The sequence below is a fragment of the Colius striatus genome, chromosome 7 (genome assembly GCF_028858725.1).
Source record: "Colius striatus isolate bColStr4 chromosome 7, bColStr4.1.hap1, whole genome shotgun sequence".
NCBI lineage: Eukaryota > Metazoa > Chordata > Aves > Coliiformes > Coliidae > Colius > Colius striatus.
In genome coordinates, this window is record NC_084765.1 from 30,171,629 (window position 1) to 30,186,321 (window position 14,693).

The 14,693-nt window shown below is 57.5% G+C and overlaps 2 protein-coding genes across 4 annotated transcripts in view; both read left to right on the forward strand.

The window, feature by feature from the left end:
* The window catches only part of ARID3B (AT-rich interaction domain 3B), a 36,321-nt gene extending 30,269 nt beyond the window's left edge, over positions 1 to 6,052 (forward strand). For all 3 annotated transcript variants that reach the window (XM_061998997.1, XM_061998999.1, XM_061998998.1), the window contains exons 8-9: positions 1,302 to 1,403; positions 2,118 to 6,052. In XM_061998997.1, the coding sequence (XP_061854981.1) occupies positions 1,302 to 1,403; positions 2,118 to 2,272 (257 nt within the window). In that variant the 3' untranslated portion in view covers positions 2,273 to 6,052. The remainder of the gene's footprint in view (positions 1 to 1,301; positions 1,404 to 2,117) is intronic.
* Positions 6,053 to 6,883: 831 nt separating this feature from the next.
* LOC133625831 (synaptotagmin-5-like) lies at positions 6,884 to 11,387 on the forward strand. Its single transcript, XM_062000422.1, has 6 exons — positions 6,884 to 7,146; positions 7,236 to 7,255; positions 8,717 to 9,543; positions 10,273 to 10,438; positions 10,827 to 10,993; positions 11,232 to 11,387. The coding sequence occupies exons 1-6, from the start codon at positions 6,884 to 6,886 to the stop codon at positions 11,385 to 11,387; spliced, it is 1,599 nt and encodes a 532-aa protein (XP_061856406.1).
* The last annotated feature ends 3,306 nt before the right edge of the window (positions 11,388 to 14,693 follow it).

The following is a 14,693-nucleotide window of genomic DNA, read 5'->3' on the forward strand; positions in this document are numbered from 1 at the left end:
CTTTACGGAGACACTTTGCCAGAAATATGTATGGCAAAGGGTCCAAGCAGGCTCCTCTTTGAAGCAGCAGCAGCAGCTTGCTGCAGACTTAAAAGCATTGGGACTTCACATTGTAGTTCCGAGCTCTGCATCCACCCAGATATCACATTTACATAGAAACCAAAGAAAGACAAAAACAGTGAGTAAAAGGGTATGCAAATGTTATTAAGTCATGTTCATTCCCTCACATCTCACTTTATCTTCTTTTCCCCTCCACTCTGAACTTCCTAATCTGAATGCTAGGAACAAGTCTAGTCTCTACAGGCTGAAGGTTGAGGACTCAGTGCCACCGTTCCCACCTCTCCTGGTCTGTCCTGGCTTCCATGCTCTCATTTTCCCCGCTGCAAAATAAAAATCATGCTGTACTCTGTAAAGTGTTTTGAGAGACACGTTGCAAAGCACTGCCTGAGCTTATCTGGGCCTGATAGCAACAGCTAGGTTAAATGTCAACAGTGTCGTCAGAGCTCTTTACAGGGACAGCGGCCTTGCTGCCCTAGCAGACTCGAGCTAAAAAGATGCATTTTATGCATGGTGTGAGAATTTGAGCAGCCTGTCTGCACAATCCCTCTCTGTTTTGCTAGCCCAATGCCCCCAAACCAGCAGTGGGTCAGCTGGTAGCCATGGTGGGGCTTTGCAAACCTTAAGTGTGCACTAAGGAGTGCAGAGAAGCAGTCCTGCACACCAGGCTCGCAGGCAGGAGCAGCTCAGGTTGGAGCTTCACAGCTGCTTGGGAGAGTTTGACATTCAGCTCCCCCTAAACATCAGTGCAGACTGAACCCCTGCTCTGCACTGATGCATCCAGAGCCACCCGGCATGGCTTAGAAAGGACCCACCAGGCTGAAGACACGGCAAAAACCAGATCTCACGCAGGTTTTAGGGGCAGCCAGGCAGCATGTGCCTGGGCTGGGGCCCCTGGTGCTGTGGGTAGACATCCCTCTCCCTCCAGCGGCCGCTGGAGCTGCTGCAGCCTGAGCCGGGCGCGGGAGTGGCTGCAGCCAGCTGGTGGAAGCACAGTCGCGGCTCTCATGCCAGCAGCTTTTTCTGTGGAGGGGATGCGAGACTGACCCTCGGGGGTGTGAACAGTTTGCACTGAAGCACTTCAACACTTTTGTAGGTTTTTAATATGACTGGAGATGGACGTGGTGTGGGGATTTCCTCACCAAAGAGGTGGCAAAAGGAGGGTTGTGTGCGCCTTTGATCATCTCTGGACAGTGCAGGGAATGGGATGGTTACTAACTCTGCATCTCTTTTTTTCTCTAAAGAAGATAAACCAGAGTCAGCAGCAGCAGCAGCACTGAACTTGTCACCCAGCGGCATCGGGAGCATCAACATGTCGGTGGAGATTAACGGCACCATTTATGCGGGTGAGAAAGAACCGCTGCCCAGACAGGGCCGAGCCAGGGCCCTGGTGCAGAGCAGGGCGGGGAGAGGGGGTACTCCGGGGGCTGGGCTTGCCAAAGCATGGCACATACCACCTGGCTGCCTTAGAAAGCTCGGGAGGAGATGATTTCTGTTCTCTTTTCTTGGTCTTAGGCAGTCCAAGAGGAATACCCTTTCCTTTTGGTGGTGGTGCTTGGTAGTGTTTTTAAATCTAAGGGAAAGGACTTTGGTAATAGGAAGTAGTGTTGCCCCTCTTCTCCTGCTGAGGAGTGGTTTTACTCAGCTTTTCCTCACACGTCCCTGGGAGGCACAAATATTGTCCCCTGGGCTCTGCTCAAGCTGTGTTGCTTCTGCAGGTCACACGTGCATCCTTGGCCAAAACCTGAGGGGGAGGTGCAATGCAATGAAAAGTGCTTCTGTCCTCCAAAGGTGTTGAAGCTATTTGGGGTCTTTTGTCTTCTGTAAAGCATGACAGCCCTGTGACAGGCTGCCAGAGAACATCCCGGGGGGTCCCTTCTTGTGTCCTGGTCACCACTGACCCTCTGGTCCATGTCCAAGGTCGCTTATCTTGCACTGAGCCCGTCAGCATGAGATCTTTGGGCTTGGATAGACTGCCCTTGGCTCTGTACCCTATCCTTCTCAGCCGTGCCATGCCATAGTCCCAATAACCCTTCTCTCTGCCTCCCTCTGACTTGCAGGAGTGCTCTTTGCCCAGAAGCCAGTCGTCCATCTCATTGCAGGCTCTGGCACCCAAAGTTCCTGCAGTAGCAGCAGCAGCTCCCACTGCTCTCCGAGCCCTACCTCATCGCGGGGAACCCCTGGCGCAGAGCCTTCCACCAGCTGGTCTCTCTGATGGACAGCGAGCTGCTGTCTCCACACTGGCCTCCAGCCCTCGGCCTCTCTGCTCTGCTCAGGGGAGTAAGTGGGGAAGGAGTCACACAGATTACCTCATCTCAAGGAACCTGCTTTTGTGGTTGGCCAACGGCAAGATGATGATGATGCTGAAACCTTTCAATGCCAGCAAGTTTTTCTTCATCATCTGTTTGTCCAGCCTTTTTCTTTGTACTTCCCTTTCTTCCTCCCTTTTGCTTTTTGTTTTCTTCCCCCTCCTCCTCCTCCCAGGGTTTGCTGTGTTCCTGTTGGGGGTGGGATGAGGGGAGGAGGCATGCCTGGCGTTTTTCAATCAGGGATCCTCTCTCAGAGCTATGGGTTGAGAGATGGCAGAGACGTCACCGAGGCAGGTGGGAGGAGCTGGAGGTGGGTAGGGAAACGTGGTTCACCTGGAACCCGTCTCAGCCAGGGCTCTTCCCACACAACAGCTCCATGTATTGACAATCCTGGCAGGGTGCCTTGGCCCTGCTCCTGCCCTCCTGGAGGCCATGTGACTGCAGAGCAGACAGGCTTCCTCCCTGCTCTTCTCCAGGCTCTGCTGTGGTCCGGTGTTCCCATTTCCTCCCGCAGAACACATGCTCTTGGCCTCTGCGCCTCCTTGCCCCGCTCAGAGGTCTTGGCAAGAGGGGAAGGGCTTTCTCATTGCTACGTGCTACAAACCTCTCCATTAGCTGCTTTATTCTCCTGGCTGATGCTGGCCTCTTCCCTACTGTTGCCTTCAGACTTTCAGCCAAGTTTTAAATGCCCTTGACCTTGTCCCTCTCCCCTTGAGGAACTCATCCCACTGACATTTCCCCTGACAGCCTGAACTAGCTGGGGCTGGGCGTTCTGATCCTCTGCCCCTCAACTCAAGGAGGCTGGCGGATCTAAGCTTCCTGGAGTGACTTCCATCTCATAAGGTGCCTCTCAGAAGCCCCTGGAAGCTCTCCACATCCATGCACTGAGCAAGTGGCAGGGGATATTTGAAACCTCACCCCGTGGGGCTGTGGGGCGTGTGGTGGAGTCATGGTTAATGCAGGAGTTGCTCTCTGGACCAATCCACGAAAACCCCGTCCCCTTCAAGTTGTACCTGAGAAAAGGAAAGCAGCTCTCAGTTGAGCAAGACCCTTTTGCTCTCCTGGGTAGAGGCAGACAAAAAGAAGTCAAGCCCTCCCTTGCCCTTTCCCCTCTGAGCAAGCAGAGGCTAGCCCTGGCTCTGCCATGTCTGGAGCCAACCGAGCTGACTTTGTGACTCCATGAACTCAGCTCCTGCTCAGGTGGCCTCGTTCTGACCCCTCTCTTCTGGCCTTCCCCACACATGCTTTCCTCAGCGTGAGGATCAGGAGGTCCGAGCACCATCCATCCTGCCCTGGTGACGTCCTTCCCATCCTCCAGGCCCAAGTCAGGTTTTTTGAGCAGATGAAATACCTCAGATATGTACTTGTTGGATTTGTTTGTTTGTTTTGGGTTAGTTTTTTTAACCTCTTCAGGAAATATTGGCATATCTTATCGCTTGTTTTTTATTATGTGGTTTTGCTGATGTTGGGGGGGGCTTATTTTTATTTTTAATTGTATCACCAAAGACAGTTAAAAAAAGGCTGAGGGAAGGAGCAGTGGCGTCGCCATCCCTAGGGCCAGCAGGAGCCGGGCTGAACGGCATTGGCTCAGGACATGTGCATGCAGGAGAATGGGTAGATATAGAAAATGAGGGCGAGAGGATCTGTCCTTCTTGTTGGACACAGGAGTGTCTGGGACTTTGTTAGCCCAGACATAGGTAATTGTATCTACACTACAAGACTAAGCCATGTTGGGTAGCCTTTGTGAGGGGCTGAGCCTGCCCTGGCGCTCTGTGAGACTGTCGGTGTGCAGGGGAGATGCCCTGCTGTGACAGCTCTGCTTGGCTGTGGCACAGTCTCTGCGCTCCTGTCCCTGTACCCTGCGCTGTCCAGCTCCCAGCAGCCTTTTACTTATACTACTGAAAAGAGTGTGTCCTGAGAAACACCCCGGGCTGGATGCTGCCTCAGGGAAAGCCTCATCAGCCGACACAGCATTGGGCTTCAAAGTGTGCACAGGAGGCGGAATGGCTGATCCTTCCTGCAGGTTGGCTCCGCCAGGCTCCTGGCGCCGCTCACTGTGCTGCCGCAGCTGCAGTGCCACTAGGAGCCAAGCGCTGCCAGCTAGGCTCAGGCAGGGACCCCCTGCGCCCCCGAGCCAGGTCTGAGCTGCCCCGCGGCCCGGTGGGAGGCAGGGGAGGGGGGATATGCGTATGTGCTGAGGCAGAGGCTGCTCTGCTCTGCTCTTAGAGGTCTGCAGCCAGAGCCGTGCCCACCCGCCCGGGAAGACCCCGCTGCCCCTCGACTGCAGGGCATTTGCTTGGCGTGTTTCAGCCTCGCAGACCCCTCCAGACTCCAGGGCTCATTCAGATTGGGTTTATTTCCCCCTTTTTTATTTTCTTTCTGTTGTTTTGTTTATTTTATTTTAGGGGTTTGGTTGGGAGCTGTTTCCTGTGAGTGGGACTGGGGCACTTTTTGCTTTTCCTTATGCTTTCTTCTCTGGTCCTGGGGAGCAGAGGTTAGTGATGGGTGGTTTTGTTTATGTATCATGCTAACATTGTGTTTTCTTGCACAGAAAGGCACTCAAATCACTGAACTACTAAACAACTTTGACACTACTAGAGTATTAATGTTTATAAGCTTTTCAACTAGACAGGGACTAACAGATTATTTTGTATTCAATTCAGGGAAAGAATCAAGTCAGGATGCGTAACAGATACCTCAGTAAAAAATAAGCTGCATCAATCAGCTGGTCCTTTCTCAGTACACGAGAGGAAGGACCAGCCGTTCAGACTGTGAAGAGTAAGCCTTTCCCCGAGCCTGGCTTTGATACTGGCAGTTGGCTTAATGCAGGTTTTGCTGAGCTCCAGATCTCCTGCTGAGCTGCCAGGCCTTGGGGACTGAGCTGGGGAAACCAGCAGCAGAGCCGGGGTGGAGGAGCCGGGAGCCAGGGGACGGCTGAGCGAAAGGAGTGGGTCTCCCCCGCCCCCCTCCCCTTTACAGGCTCCGCTTCATTTCACTCGACCGTGTTCGATTGTATAGTACTCAGGGGTTTTGATACTTGCGGGTAGGACCGTTCCTCGCGTGAAGTGCTCTGCTTTGCAGTGTGGCTCATTCTCTTTCAACTCCAGACCAGTGAAGGTTTTGCAGTGAGCAGCCAAAAAAGAAAAAAGAACCAAACAACCCTAAAGCCCCCAGCTTGCTTCCATGCAGCCTTGATGCTCCAATCTCGGGGAGATTTGCCAGCTGAGTGCAGTGCCCAGTTGGGGGAAAAAGAATACCCAAACCCAAACCTGCTCATCCTCTTCCAGCAGACCCCAGTTTAGGCTGGGGAGGCACAGAGATTGTGACCTGGGAAAGAGGAAAGAGGCGAAGCGGGCAGAGGCTTCACGCCTGCTCAGCTCCCAAAGTGAATGTGAACGTGTCACACCAAGTCATTTTGACCACTGTGTGTGCACGTGTGCTCCAGACAGATTTGGGTCAGCAGATGTTCTCACAAGCAGCTGCAGCAGCCTTGCTACTAGTTTTCTTACCTATTTAAAATTTAAAAAATAAATAAATGAATGAATGAATGAACGTGCTAGCCTAGGCGGTGGATAAATACCTCAGCGTCTCCTTCCAACAAGTGTCTGTATATGTTGTTGTTGGGTTTTTTCTATCTTACACGTTATCTGAATGTTTATATTCCAATAAACTTCTACCTCTTCACACAGTGAAGCTTCATTTGTGGCCCCCGCTGTGTAGCCTTAAAGATTGCCCAGCCCCTTCTTCATCCGAGGAAAGCCTTCCCGGGAGCTGGGTCAGCCTCGGGGCTCCTCATGGGGCTCTGCGCTCCTGGTTTGTGCCTTTGGGGGCCAGCGTGGGGCGGTTCCAGAGTGGGGGCTGCCCGAGAGCTGGGCAGCCTGAGGTGACAGGATGGGCCTTCCAGGTCCTTCCCAGGCACGAGAAATCCCCTCCATGTGGCTCTGTGAGGAGCACAAATGGTAAGTGGGTAACGCTGAATCTCCTTCCTTAGGTAGTACTGGGGGGCTCAGAGGCCTCCAAGGGACAGCCCGGGGCAGGAGCTGCTCTCCCAAATCTCTCCTGTGTCATCTCTGCACGAAAAGGCCCTGTAATGCTTCCTGACAGTTTTGCTATTTACTCAGCACCTGGCTTTGTTTTTCCAGTCACTGAACCTGTTCGGCCGCTGGGGAGGAACTGGTTTCCAGCCCTTTTCGTGCCAGTGTTTCTGATGCCCCGGTGTCTGCGTTCGCTTTGTCCGGCGGCTTGTCCGTGGTGGAGGGTTGCTGGGATGGGGCTCGGAGTGTCACCTTCCCCATCCTCCCACTAAACTCGCCCCCATCCTCAGCGTCCCCAGGCCACGGAAGCCGGGCCCCTCTCCCCTCCTGTCTGCACCCTGCCCGCGCTGCCCGTCGGCTCCTCCATCAGCATCTGGCTGCGGGGATCCCCCGCGCGGCTGTGACCTCCCAGCAGCGCGGATCCACCGTGGGCTCCCTCCGCGTGTCCCGTGGCCGGGCCGGGATGCTGCAAACCAGCGAGCTATGTCTGCTCTGAGCGTCCCGCAGAGGACGGACGCACGCAGGTGCTTGCTGGCGGGTGCAGAAGCTGCAGCATTCAGCTGCCCGCTAGTGAATCGCGGTGCAAGAAGAGCCGTGCCGCCGTTCCGCGCCCCCCCAGCGGGGCTCCTGGTTATCGGTGCTGGCCGCTCACCTCGTCTGGGCTGCGGTCCCAGCCTATCCGGGCAGCGGGCGGCTGACGGCAGAGCCTCTTCCCCCGTGGTTCCTCCTCTCCTGCCCACCGACAGGTTCGTTTTTTCCCACCTACAACTTTTTCGGCAGGTGAGCTCAGCTGAAACGGCTTCGAGGACTTGCCTGCCCTCGCCTCTCACCTTAGAAGCCAGATGCCCGAAGCAGGTAAGGTGGGTTCTGGAAACGAAAAAGTAGGGGGAGGGGGAACCGCCTTGGTGCTCAGCACCGTGGGGTTTATCTAACAGTAACCTTAAAATCGAGGTGGGAAGGTGCCGGGCTGGAGCAGGGTCCGGATTTGCTCAGAGAGCTGCTCTCAGTGGAGGAGGGCTCAGTGGCAGCCACCCCAACCTCCCTGCCGAGGCCCAGGACGGCCCCGCAGTCCTCTCAGCCTCCAGCCCCGTGTGACCCTCTGTCTGCAGCAGGTCCCTGCACAGCATCCTCCGGCCCGGCCGCGCCAGCACCTAGAAGCAGGCACACAAAGAGATCCCACAGCCCTTCCCGCGTGGGTCTGTGTGCCCGGGGTGGCCACTGCCCTCCCAGCTCGCGTTCCCGGGGCTGAGCGGACACAGGCATTGGCAGCCGTTGTTTGGGCTGGAATACAACCCTCCGGGGAAGTTTATGTCCCAACCCCCTTCCCTAAATGCCGCCATTCACAGCTCGTCCGAGCCGCAACCCGCCTCCCTGACAAATAACAAAGGGATAAAGAGAGCCCAGTGCGGATTAAAGCACCTGGATAGGGAAGCCCAGCCCGTGCCCACAGACAGCGCTTCTTCTCCTCTTCCAAAGATCTCTTTACTGAAGCCGGCTCTGGCAGAGCCTCATTCAGGTCCTGTTCTCTATAATCCCCCACTGCAAGGCTGGAGGCGAAGCCAGATCCGAGTACGGGGAGATTATGCGTGGGCAACAAGCACCGTTGCTGTGCCAATCTCTGAACTAAGAAACCTCAGCCCCGATGTCCAGGTTTTGGTTCCCCGGTCTTTAAATGACCAAAGAGCAGAGATACCACCCTACTCAACTGCTGGGGAGCCCCAACTCTGTGGGCATCCCTCCTGGGAAGGATAAAGTCCAGCTCATCACCCCAGGATGCCAGTCCTCTGGGCACAGCTGGGGAGGAGGTCCCCCCTCTTTTGGGGCCAGGCTTGGGTGTAGAGCACCTGAGGGACCAATGCTGCTTTGAATCCAGCTTGGACACCCCCAAATTTCCCTTCTTGCAAGCGTCTCCACTCACCTCCAGTGGCAACAGTTCCTCCCCACGTTTCACGCCCCTGCCAAGCAAGCAGCTAATCATTGCTTGTGCCTAACCTGCGTCAAAGCCACTTTTTCCATAGCCCTTATCGTCTCCGGGGCGAGGCCGGGTTTGTTTTAGCCGGGCCAGAGGCTGATGTCAGGCTGCCCGTGCCTACAGACGCTGAGCACGGCCCTGGTCCCCGCTGTCTCCTCTCCCTTCCTACTTTGGGATGCTCCAGTCCGATCCCAGCTCGCAAAGACGGGGGGCGGGTCACAGGCACGGCAGGGGAGATGGGCACCCACGCCTTGCTCTTCACCGTTGCTCTGTCACCCGTGGAGCACCGCGGTGGTGCAGTCCCGGTGAGATCTGCCTCAGTAACGCTGCCCTTCTCTCTCCAGAGCATTTGCAGGTCTTCCTGGGCGCAGGGCTGGCGCTGCTCTGCCTCAGCACCTTCCTGGGCTGCGCCGTGTGCTGGCAGCACCGCCGGCGCCTGGGCCCCCGCCTCGGTTGGCAGCGGCTGATGGTGCAGCCGGGACCCCCTCCGCCCGCCGGGACGGTGCCGGTGCCCGTCCAGCGGCACGACGAGGAGGTGACAGCAGAAGCGCTGGGCGTCCGGCCGACGGGGGGTTCCCTGTCATCAGCGTCACCCCACGGGGGCTTGGCCCACGGCAGAGCGTCCTTGCCCACCCTCCCCTCGCCGCCGCAGCCAGCGGGAGCGTGGCAGCGTCGCTGCACCATCTCCGGAGCCCAGCCCCGCAGCGAGGAGAGCCCGCTGGCCCGCGCCGTCCCGGGACCCCTCGCCCCGCCGCCCTCCGGCCCCGACCCCGTGCAGCGGCCCCGGCTCCACTGCGACTTGTTCTACTCCCCGGCCAAGGCCACGCTCACCGTGATGGTCCTCGGGGTCTCGCAGCTGCCCAGGGGGCTGCGGGGAGGCCGGTGCTCCCACGTCAGGGTGTCCCTGCTGCCGCAGGCGCCGGCGTCCCGGCCCGTGGCCGTGCGCCGCAGCAGCCTCCACACTGCCCGCCGGCAGCCGTGCCGCTTCTGCTGCAGCCCCGAGCGGCTGAGCAGCTGCACCCTGCGCTTCGCCCTCTACGCCAGGCTCAGCAGCCTCAGAGACTCCTTCGTGGGAGAGGTCCTCTTCCCCTGCGCTCAGGCCACCTGGGACCCCCGGGCACCTTCTAGCTACAGCTGGGAGCTATCAAGCACCAAAACCAAGCTCAGAAAGGTGAAGACAGTGGTCTCCACCGAGGGGAGGGGGGCGGGGATATCCTCGCGTTTTGGCTGAGGTCTGCTTGGTCTGAGAGCTGTGCAAGTCCACGGTAAGATGCAGAGCCTTCTCCAAGCACCACCTGGTGGGAGGCAGCAGCAGAGATAGCAGCCTCCAAGCCCCACTCTGCCCTTTGCTGTGGTGCAGGCTCGTGAGCTGCCCACAATTAACACAGGAGTAATGGGCACAAGCTGGAACAGAAAATATTCCACTTAAACACGAGGAGAAATTTCTTTGCCGTGAGGGTGAGGGAGCCCTGGCACAGGCTGCCCAGAGAGGTTGTGGAGTCTCCTTCTCTGGAGGTTTCCAAACCCACTTGGACATGTTCCTGTGTGAGCTGATCAAGGTGAAACCTGGTTTAGCAGGGGATTGGATTGGATGATCTCTGGAGGTCCCTTCCAATCCCCACCATTCTGGGATTCTGTGATCAGTCTGCCTTAGCAACCTCTGGCAGCATCTCTGCCCGTGGGCTTTGCTGAAGATAGAGGTGCTGGGATGGAGGGGTAAATGCAGAGCTGGCACCGTTTTTATGGTGATTGGAAGGATCAAATTCACCTTCTTGACTCATTTTTTTCCCATATTCACCTACCTGAGGCGCAGATGGGAGACAAGCACCCCTGAGTTAGAGGGAGTAGGTGAGGTTGGAGAAGGTTTCACGGCATCTCCTGTTCTCTCATTTCATTGTAGAGTCTCAGCACCCGTGACACAGGCCACGGCACCCTCTTGCCCCAGCCCAAATCCCTCGGCCAGCTCTTCCTGCTCCTGCAGCATCAAGCCCAGGCTGGGCGCATCAAGGTGCTGGTCTGCAAGGCGGAGAACCTGGGCCAGCTCTCGCGCATGCCAGGCACACCAGGTAGGGCACATGGCACCAACCGCAGGGTGAGGAGATGCCCAGCTGGGCACAGGGAACGGCTTCCCTTCCTTTGGCTTGGCAGACAGACAACTCTCTTTTCTAAGCACAATGAGCACGGGTAGGGCAGCTAGGATCTAGTTATCTGTGATATGCCTGGGGTGTGGGTGAGGATGCAGCTGAAGACATTGGAGATGCAATCAAGAGGAACTGCACCTCTCTGTCCTCTCCCCACAGCTCTGCAAAGCCCCAAGGAAGTCCTGTAGCCCACCAGGCACCCTAATTTGGCTGCCCACACAGTGCATGAATCTGGCTGGTGAACCTCCAGCATCTCTTCCTGATGTGTGTCCAGAACAGGTCCCTCTCACCAAAGATCTGTCTCCATTTCCAGGCCACTATGTCATCATCCACCTTTACCACAATGGCCACATCATTGACACCAAGGAGACCAAGTCCATCATGGGCTACAACCCCATCTGGAACATGCCCTTCCTCTTCAGCCTCCCCGGTGGGGACATCCAGCAGCAAGACCTGTCCTTGGAGTTCACCATCATGCAGGTGAGCAGGATGGAGGTGACCAGGGCTGAGAAGACAGCCTGGATCACTGCGCTCAGGAGCCTCTTATTTCAGCCCCTGCCTGTGGGAGGGCTGCAGGCAAGCTCAGATGAGCTACTTCTTGCTGCCCATGGGTGGTTGCTGGGTTGGGATTGCTCTTCTTGGGGTAATGGGTGTTCCTAGCCGTGCTTGAAGGCCACCAGCCACGTCCCGCACTGCCTCTGCCCCTGTCCTGCCGCAGGCTCACATCTACGGCCGCAGCTCTCTACTGGGCCGCGTGCAGGTGGGCCCCCGCACCCCCGGTGCCGGGAGGCTGCACTGGAGGGACATGTGCAGCTGGGGACAGCTGGAGTCGGCGCGGTGGCACCACATTCAGCCCAACGTCCTCGGCCCCTGAGCTTGCCTGCAGCCCACGGGCAAGGGCTTGCCTGGGACACAGCTGCTGCAGCAGTGAGCAAAGAGGGATCTCTGAGCCTTGGAGGGGCAAGGCCTCAGCACGCACATCATCGTGGGAGAAGTCGGGGCTTCGTCTCCACAGCTAGAGATTGGCTTAACCCCCTTCTGAATGGCTCTGGAGGGGAATGAGCCCATCTGAGATGGCTTCAGCCTTGGGGAGAGATGAGGAGCCCTCCTCTGCTATCCACCAGCCACTCAGTTGGTGCCCACACCTGGAGCGAGCCCTGAGCACCTGAACCCTCGGTCATGGGAGGAGACAAGTAGGAAGAACACGCAATTGGGACACCAGCCCCATGGCCACCATGGTGGTGGGATGTGCTGCCTCTTCTATCCTACCAGCACCAGCCCCACCTTGCCACGCAGTCCCATGGCACTGAGGACCATCAGCAGGCCCTTGCCCATCTCCACAGGCTGGGACAGCCCCTGCTCTGCTCCTCAGTAAGAACAACAAGGACTCAACTGCCCCAACCCTCCCTGCCCTGGTGGTAACGCTGGTCAGCAGCATTTTTAACTAACTGCTGGCCCAAATCAGTGGTTGATAAATGAATAAAGAGATTGAGGATGATTGCATGTGCTGGGTAATTGAAGCTCTTTCCAACCCCAGGGCTCTTTGCTCAGCTGTGCCACGGGCCAGCAGCATCCATGGTCCAGCCTCAGGAGCCACAAATGTCCTCCAGAGTGAGGGGACAGTCACCCATTTGTGAGGTAGGAGGGAGCAAAGCCCCACTCACATAACCCCTGCATGTTCCTAAAGAGTAAGCAAATGGGACTGAGACTCTCTCCACACAGAGTAACTGGATGCTGAGCCTCTTCCACTAGCTCCCCACTTCCCTGGCTGTGCCCCATCTCCAGCTCGGAGGGCAGGTCCCCATGGGACCCAGGTGGCTCTCACACCTGGTTGGTGGAAGGAGATTGTCTGCAGAGCCCACACAGACAGGTGGTGCAAGTGCCACAGTGCTGAAGCCCACAGTGAGGGGCATAGCAGTGAGGAAGGCTATGGTGAGGATCATCATGGTGAGGAAGATCGTGGCAAATAATATAAGCCAGCAGCGTGTCCAGGGGGACAAGAAGGCCAATGTCATCCTGACTTGTATCAGCACTGGTGTGGCAGCAAGACCAGGGCAGTGATTGTCCCCTGTACTGGGCACTGGTGAGGTCCCATCTCCGGTGTTCAGTGTTGGGCCCATCACTCAAAGAGTGACACTGATGTGCTGGAGCGTGTCCAGAGATGGGCACCACAGCTGGTGAAGGGTCTGGAGCACAAGTGTGATGAGAAGCAGCTGGAGGGAGGTGGGGGTGTTCAGCCTGGAGGAGGCTGAGGGGAGACATGATCACTCTCTCCACGTGCCTGACAGGAGGTTTTAGTGTGGTGAGGGTGTGTCTCCTCTCTCAAGTAACAAGTGATAGGACAAAAGGAAACGGCCTCCAATTGCACCAGGGGAGATTTAGATTGGAGACTGGGGAGAACTTTTTCACCAAGAGGGTTGTCAGCCCCTGTCCCAGGCTGCCCAGGGAGGTAGGCGGTGGATTCCCATCCCTGCAAAGCTGTGTAGCTGAGGTGCTGAAGGACATGGGTTAGTGGTGTGAGGTGAGGGGTTGGACTCATTGAGCTTAAAGGTCACAGAATCCCTGAACGGGGGGGCTAGAAGAGGTTTCTAGAGATCAGCCAGTCCAACCTCCCTGCTAAAGCAGGTTCCCCTCAATCAGGTCACTCTGGAAGGTGTCCAGGCAGATTTAGAAAACCTCCAGAGGAGGAGATTCCACACCCTCCCTGGGCAGCCTGTGCCAGGGCTCCCTCACCTGCACAGGAAAGCAGCTTTTCCTCATGTTTAAGTGGAACTTCTGTTGTTCCACCTTTTGTCCATTACCCCTTGTACTGTCACTTCAGACAACAGTAAAAAGTGCTGCCCCATCCTCTCAACATCCACCTTTCGAATACTGGTTACTATTAATGAGATCTCCCCTCAGTCTTCTCTTCTCTAGACTGAACTGCCCCAGTTCCTGCAGCCTTTCCTCATATGAAAGATGTTCCAGTCCCCTGATCATCTTGCTGGCCCTGTGCTGGACTCTCTCCAGCAGTTCTCTGTCCCTCTTGAGCTGGGGAGATCAGAGCTGGACACAGGACTCCAGATGAGGCCTCACTTGGGCAGAGTAGAGGAGGAGAAGAACCTCCCTTGACCTGCTGGCCACACTCTTCTTGATGCATCCCAGGATGCCATTGGCCTTCTTGGCCATGAGGGCACATTGCTGGCTTGTGTTTAACTTATTATCAACCAGCACTCCCAGGTCTCTCTCTGCAGAGCTGCTCTCCAGCAGTTCGACCCCCAGCCTGTACTGGTGCGTGGGGTTGTTCCTTCCCAGCTGCAGGACTCTGCACTTGTCCTTGTTGAACCTCATGAGGTTCCTCTCTGCCCAACTCTCCAGCTGGTCGAGATCCCGCTGAATGGCAGCACAGCCTCTGGGGAATCAGCCAGTCCTCCCAGTTTGGTATCATCAGTGAGCTTGCTGAGGGTACACTCTGTCCCCTCATCCCGGTTGCTGATGAAGATGTTGAACAAGACTGGCCCCAGAACCCATCCCTGTGGAACTCCACTGGCCACAAGTCTTTTCCAACCGGAACGATTCGTGATTTGATGCCAAGGCTGAGGTGAGGATGGCCATGGTGGGGATGGCTGTGGCGCGGATGGCCGTGGGGAGGCAGGGCAAGGTGAAGTGAGGCACGTCATGGTGCAGCCCAGGGCGAGGCACCCGCGGGGGAGGCAGGAGGCGATGAGGGTGCAATGGTGGCGGTGCGGGGGCGACGGCGGTGCGGGAGCGACGGCGGTGCGGGGCGATGGCGGTGCGGGGTGGATAGCGGTGTGGGGCCGATGGCGGTGCGGGGGCAGAGCGCGGTGCGGGGCCGATGGCGGTGCGGGGCAGATGGCGGGGCGGGGCCGATGGTGGTGCGGGGGCAGAGCGCGGTGCGCGGCGATGGCGGTGCGGGGCGATAGCGGTGCGGGGCAGATGGCGGGGCGGGGCCGATGGCGGTGTGGGGGCAGAGCGCGGTGCGGGGCCGATGGCGGTGCGGGGCAGATGGCGGGGCGGGGCCGATGGCGGTGCGGGGCCGATGGCGGTGCGGGGCGATGGCGGTGCGGGGTGGATAGCGGTGTGGGGCCGATGGCGGTGCGGGGGCAGAGCGTGGTGCGGGGCCGATGGCGGTGCGGGGCGATGGCGGTGCGGGGCGATGGCAGTGCGGGGGCAGAGCGTG

Coding starts and splice junctions, on each gene's coding strand:
- LOC133625831 (XM_062000422.1), top strand. CDS start 6,884: ATGTCTGCTCTGAGCGTCCCGCAGAGGACGGACGCACGCAGGTGCTTG. Junction 9,544..10,272: donor CCAAAACCAAGCTCAGAAAG/GTGAAGACAGTG, acceptor ATTTCATTGTAG/AGTCTCAGCACCCGTGACAC. Junction 10,439..10,826: donor GCGCATGCCAGGCACACCAG/GTAGGGCACATG, acceptor CTCCATTTCCAG/GCCACTATGTCATCATCCAC.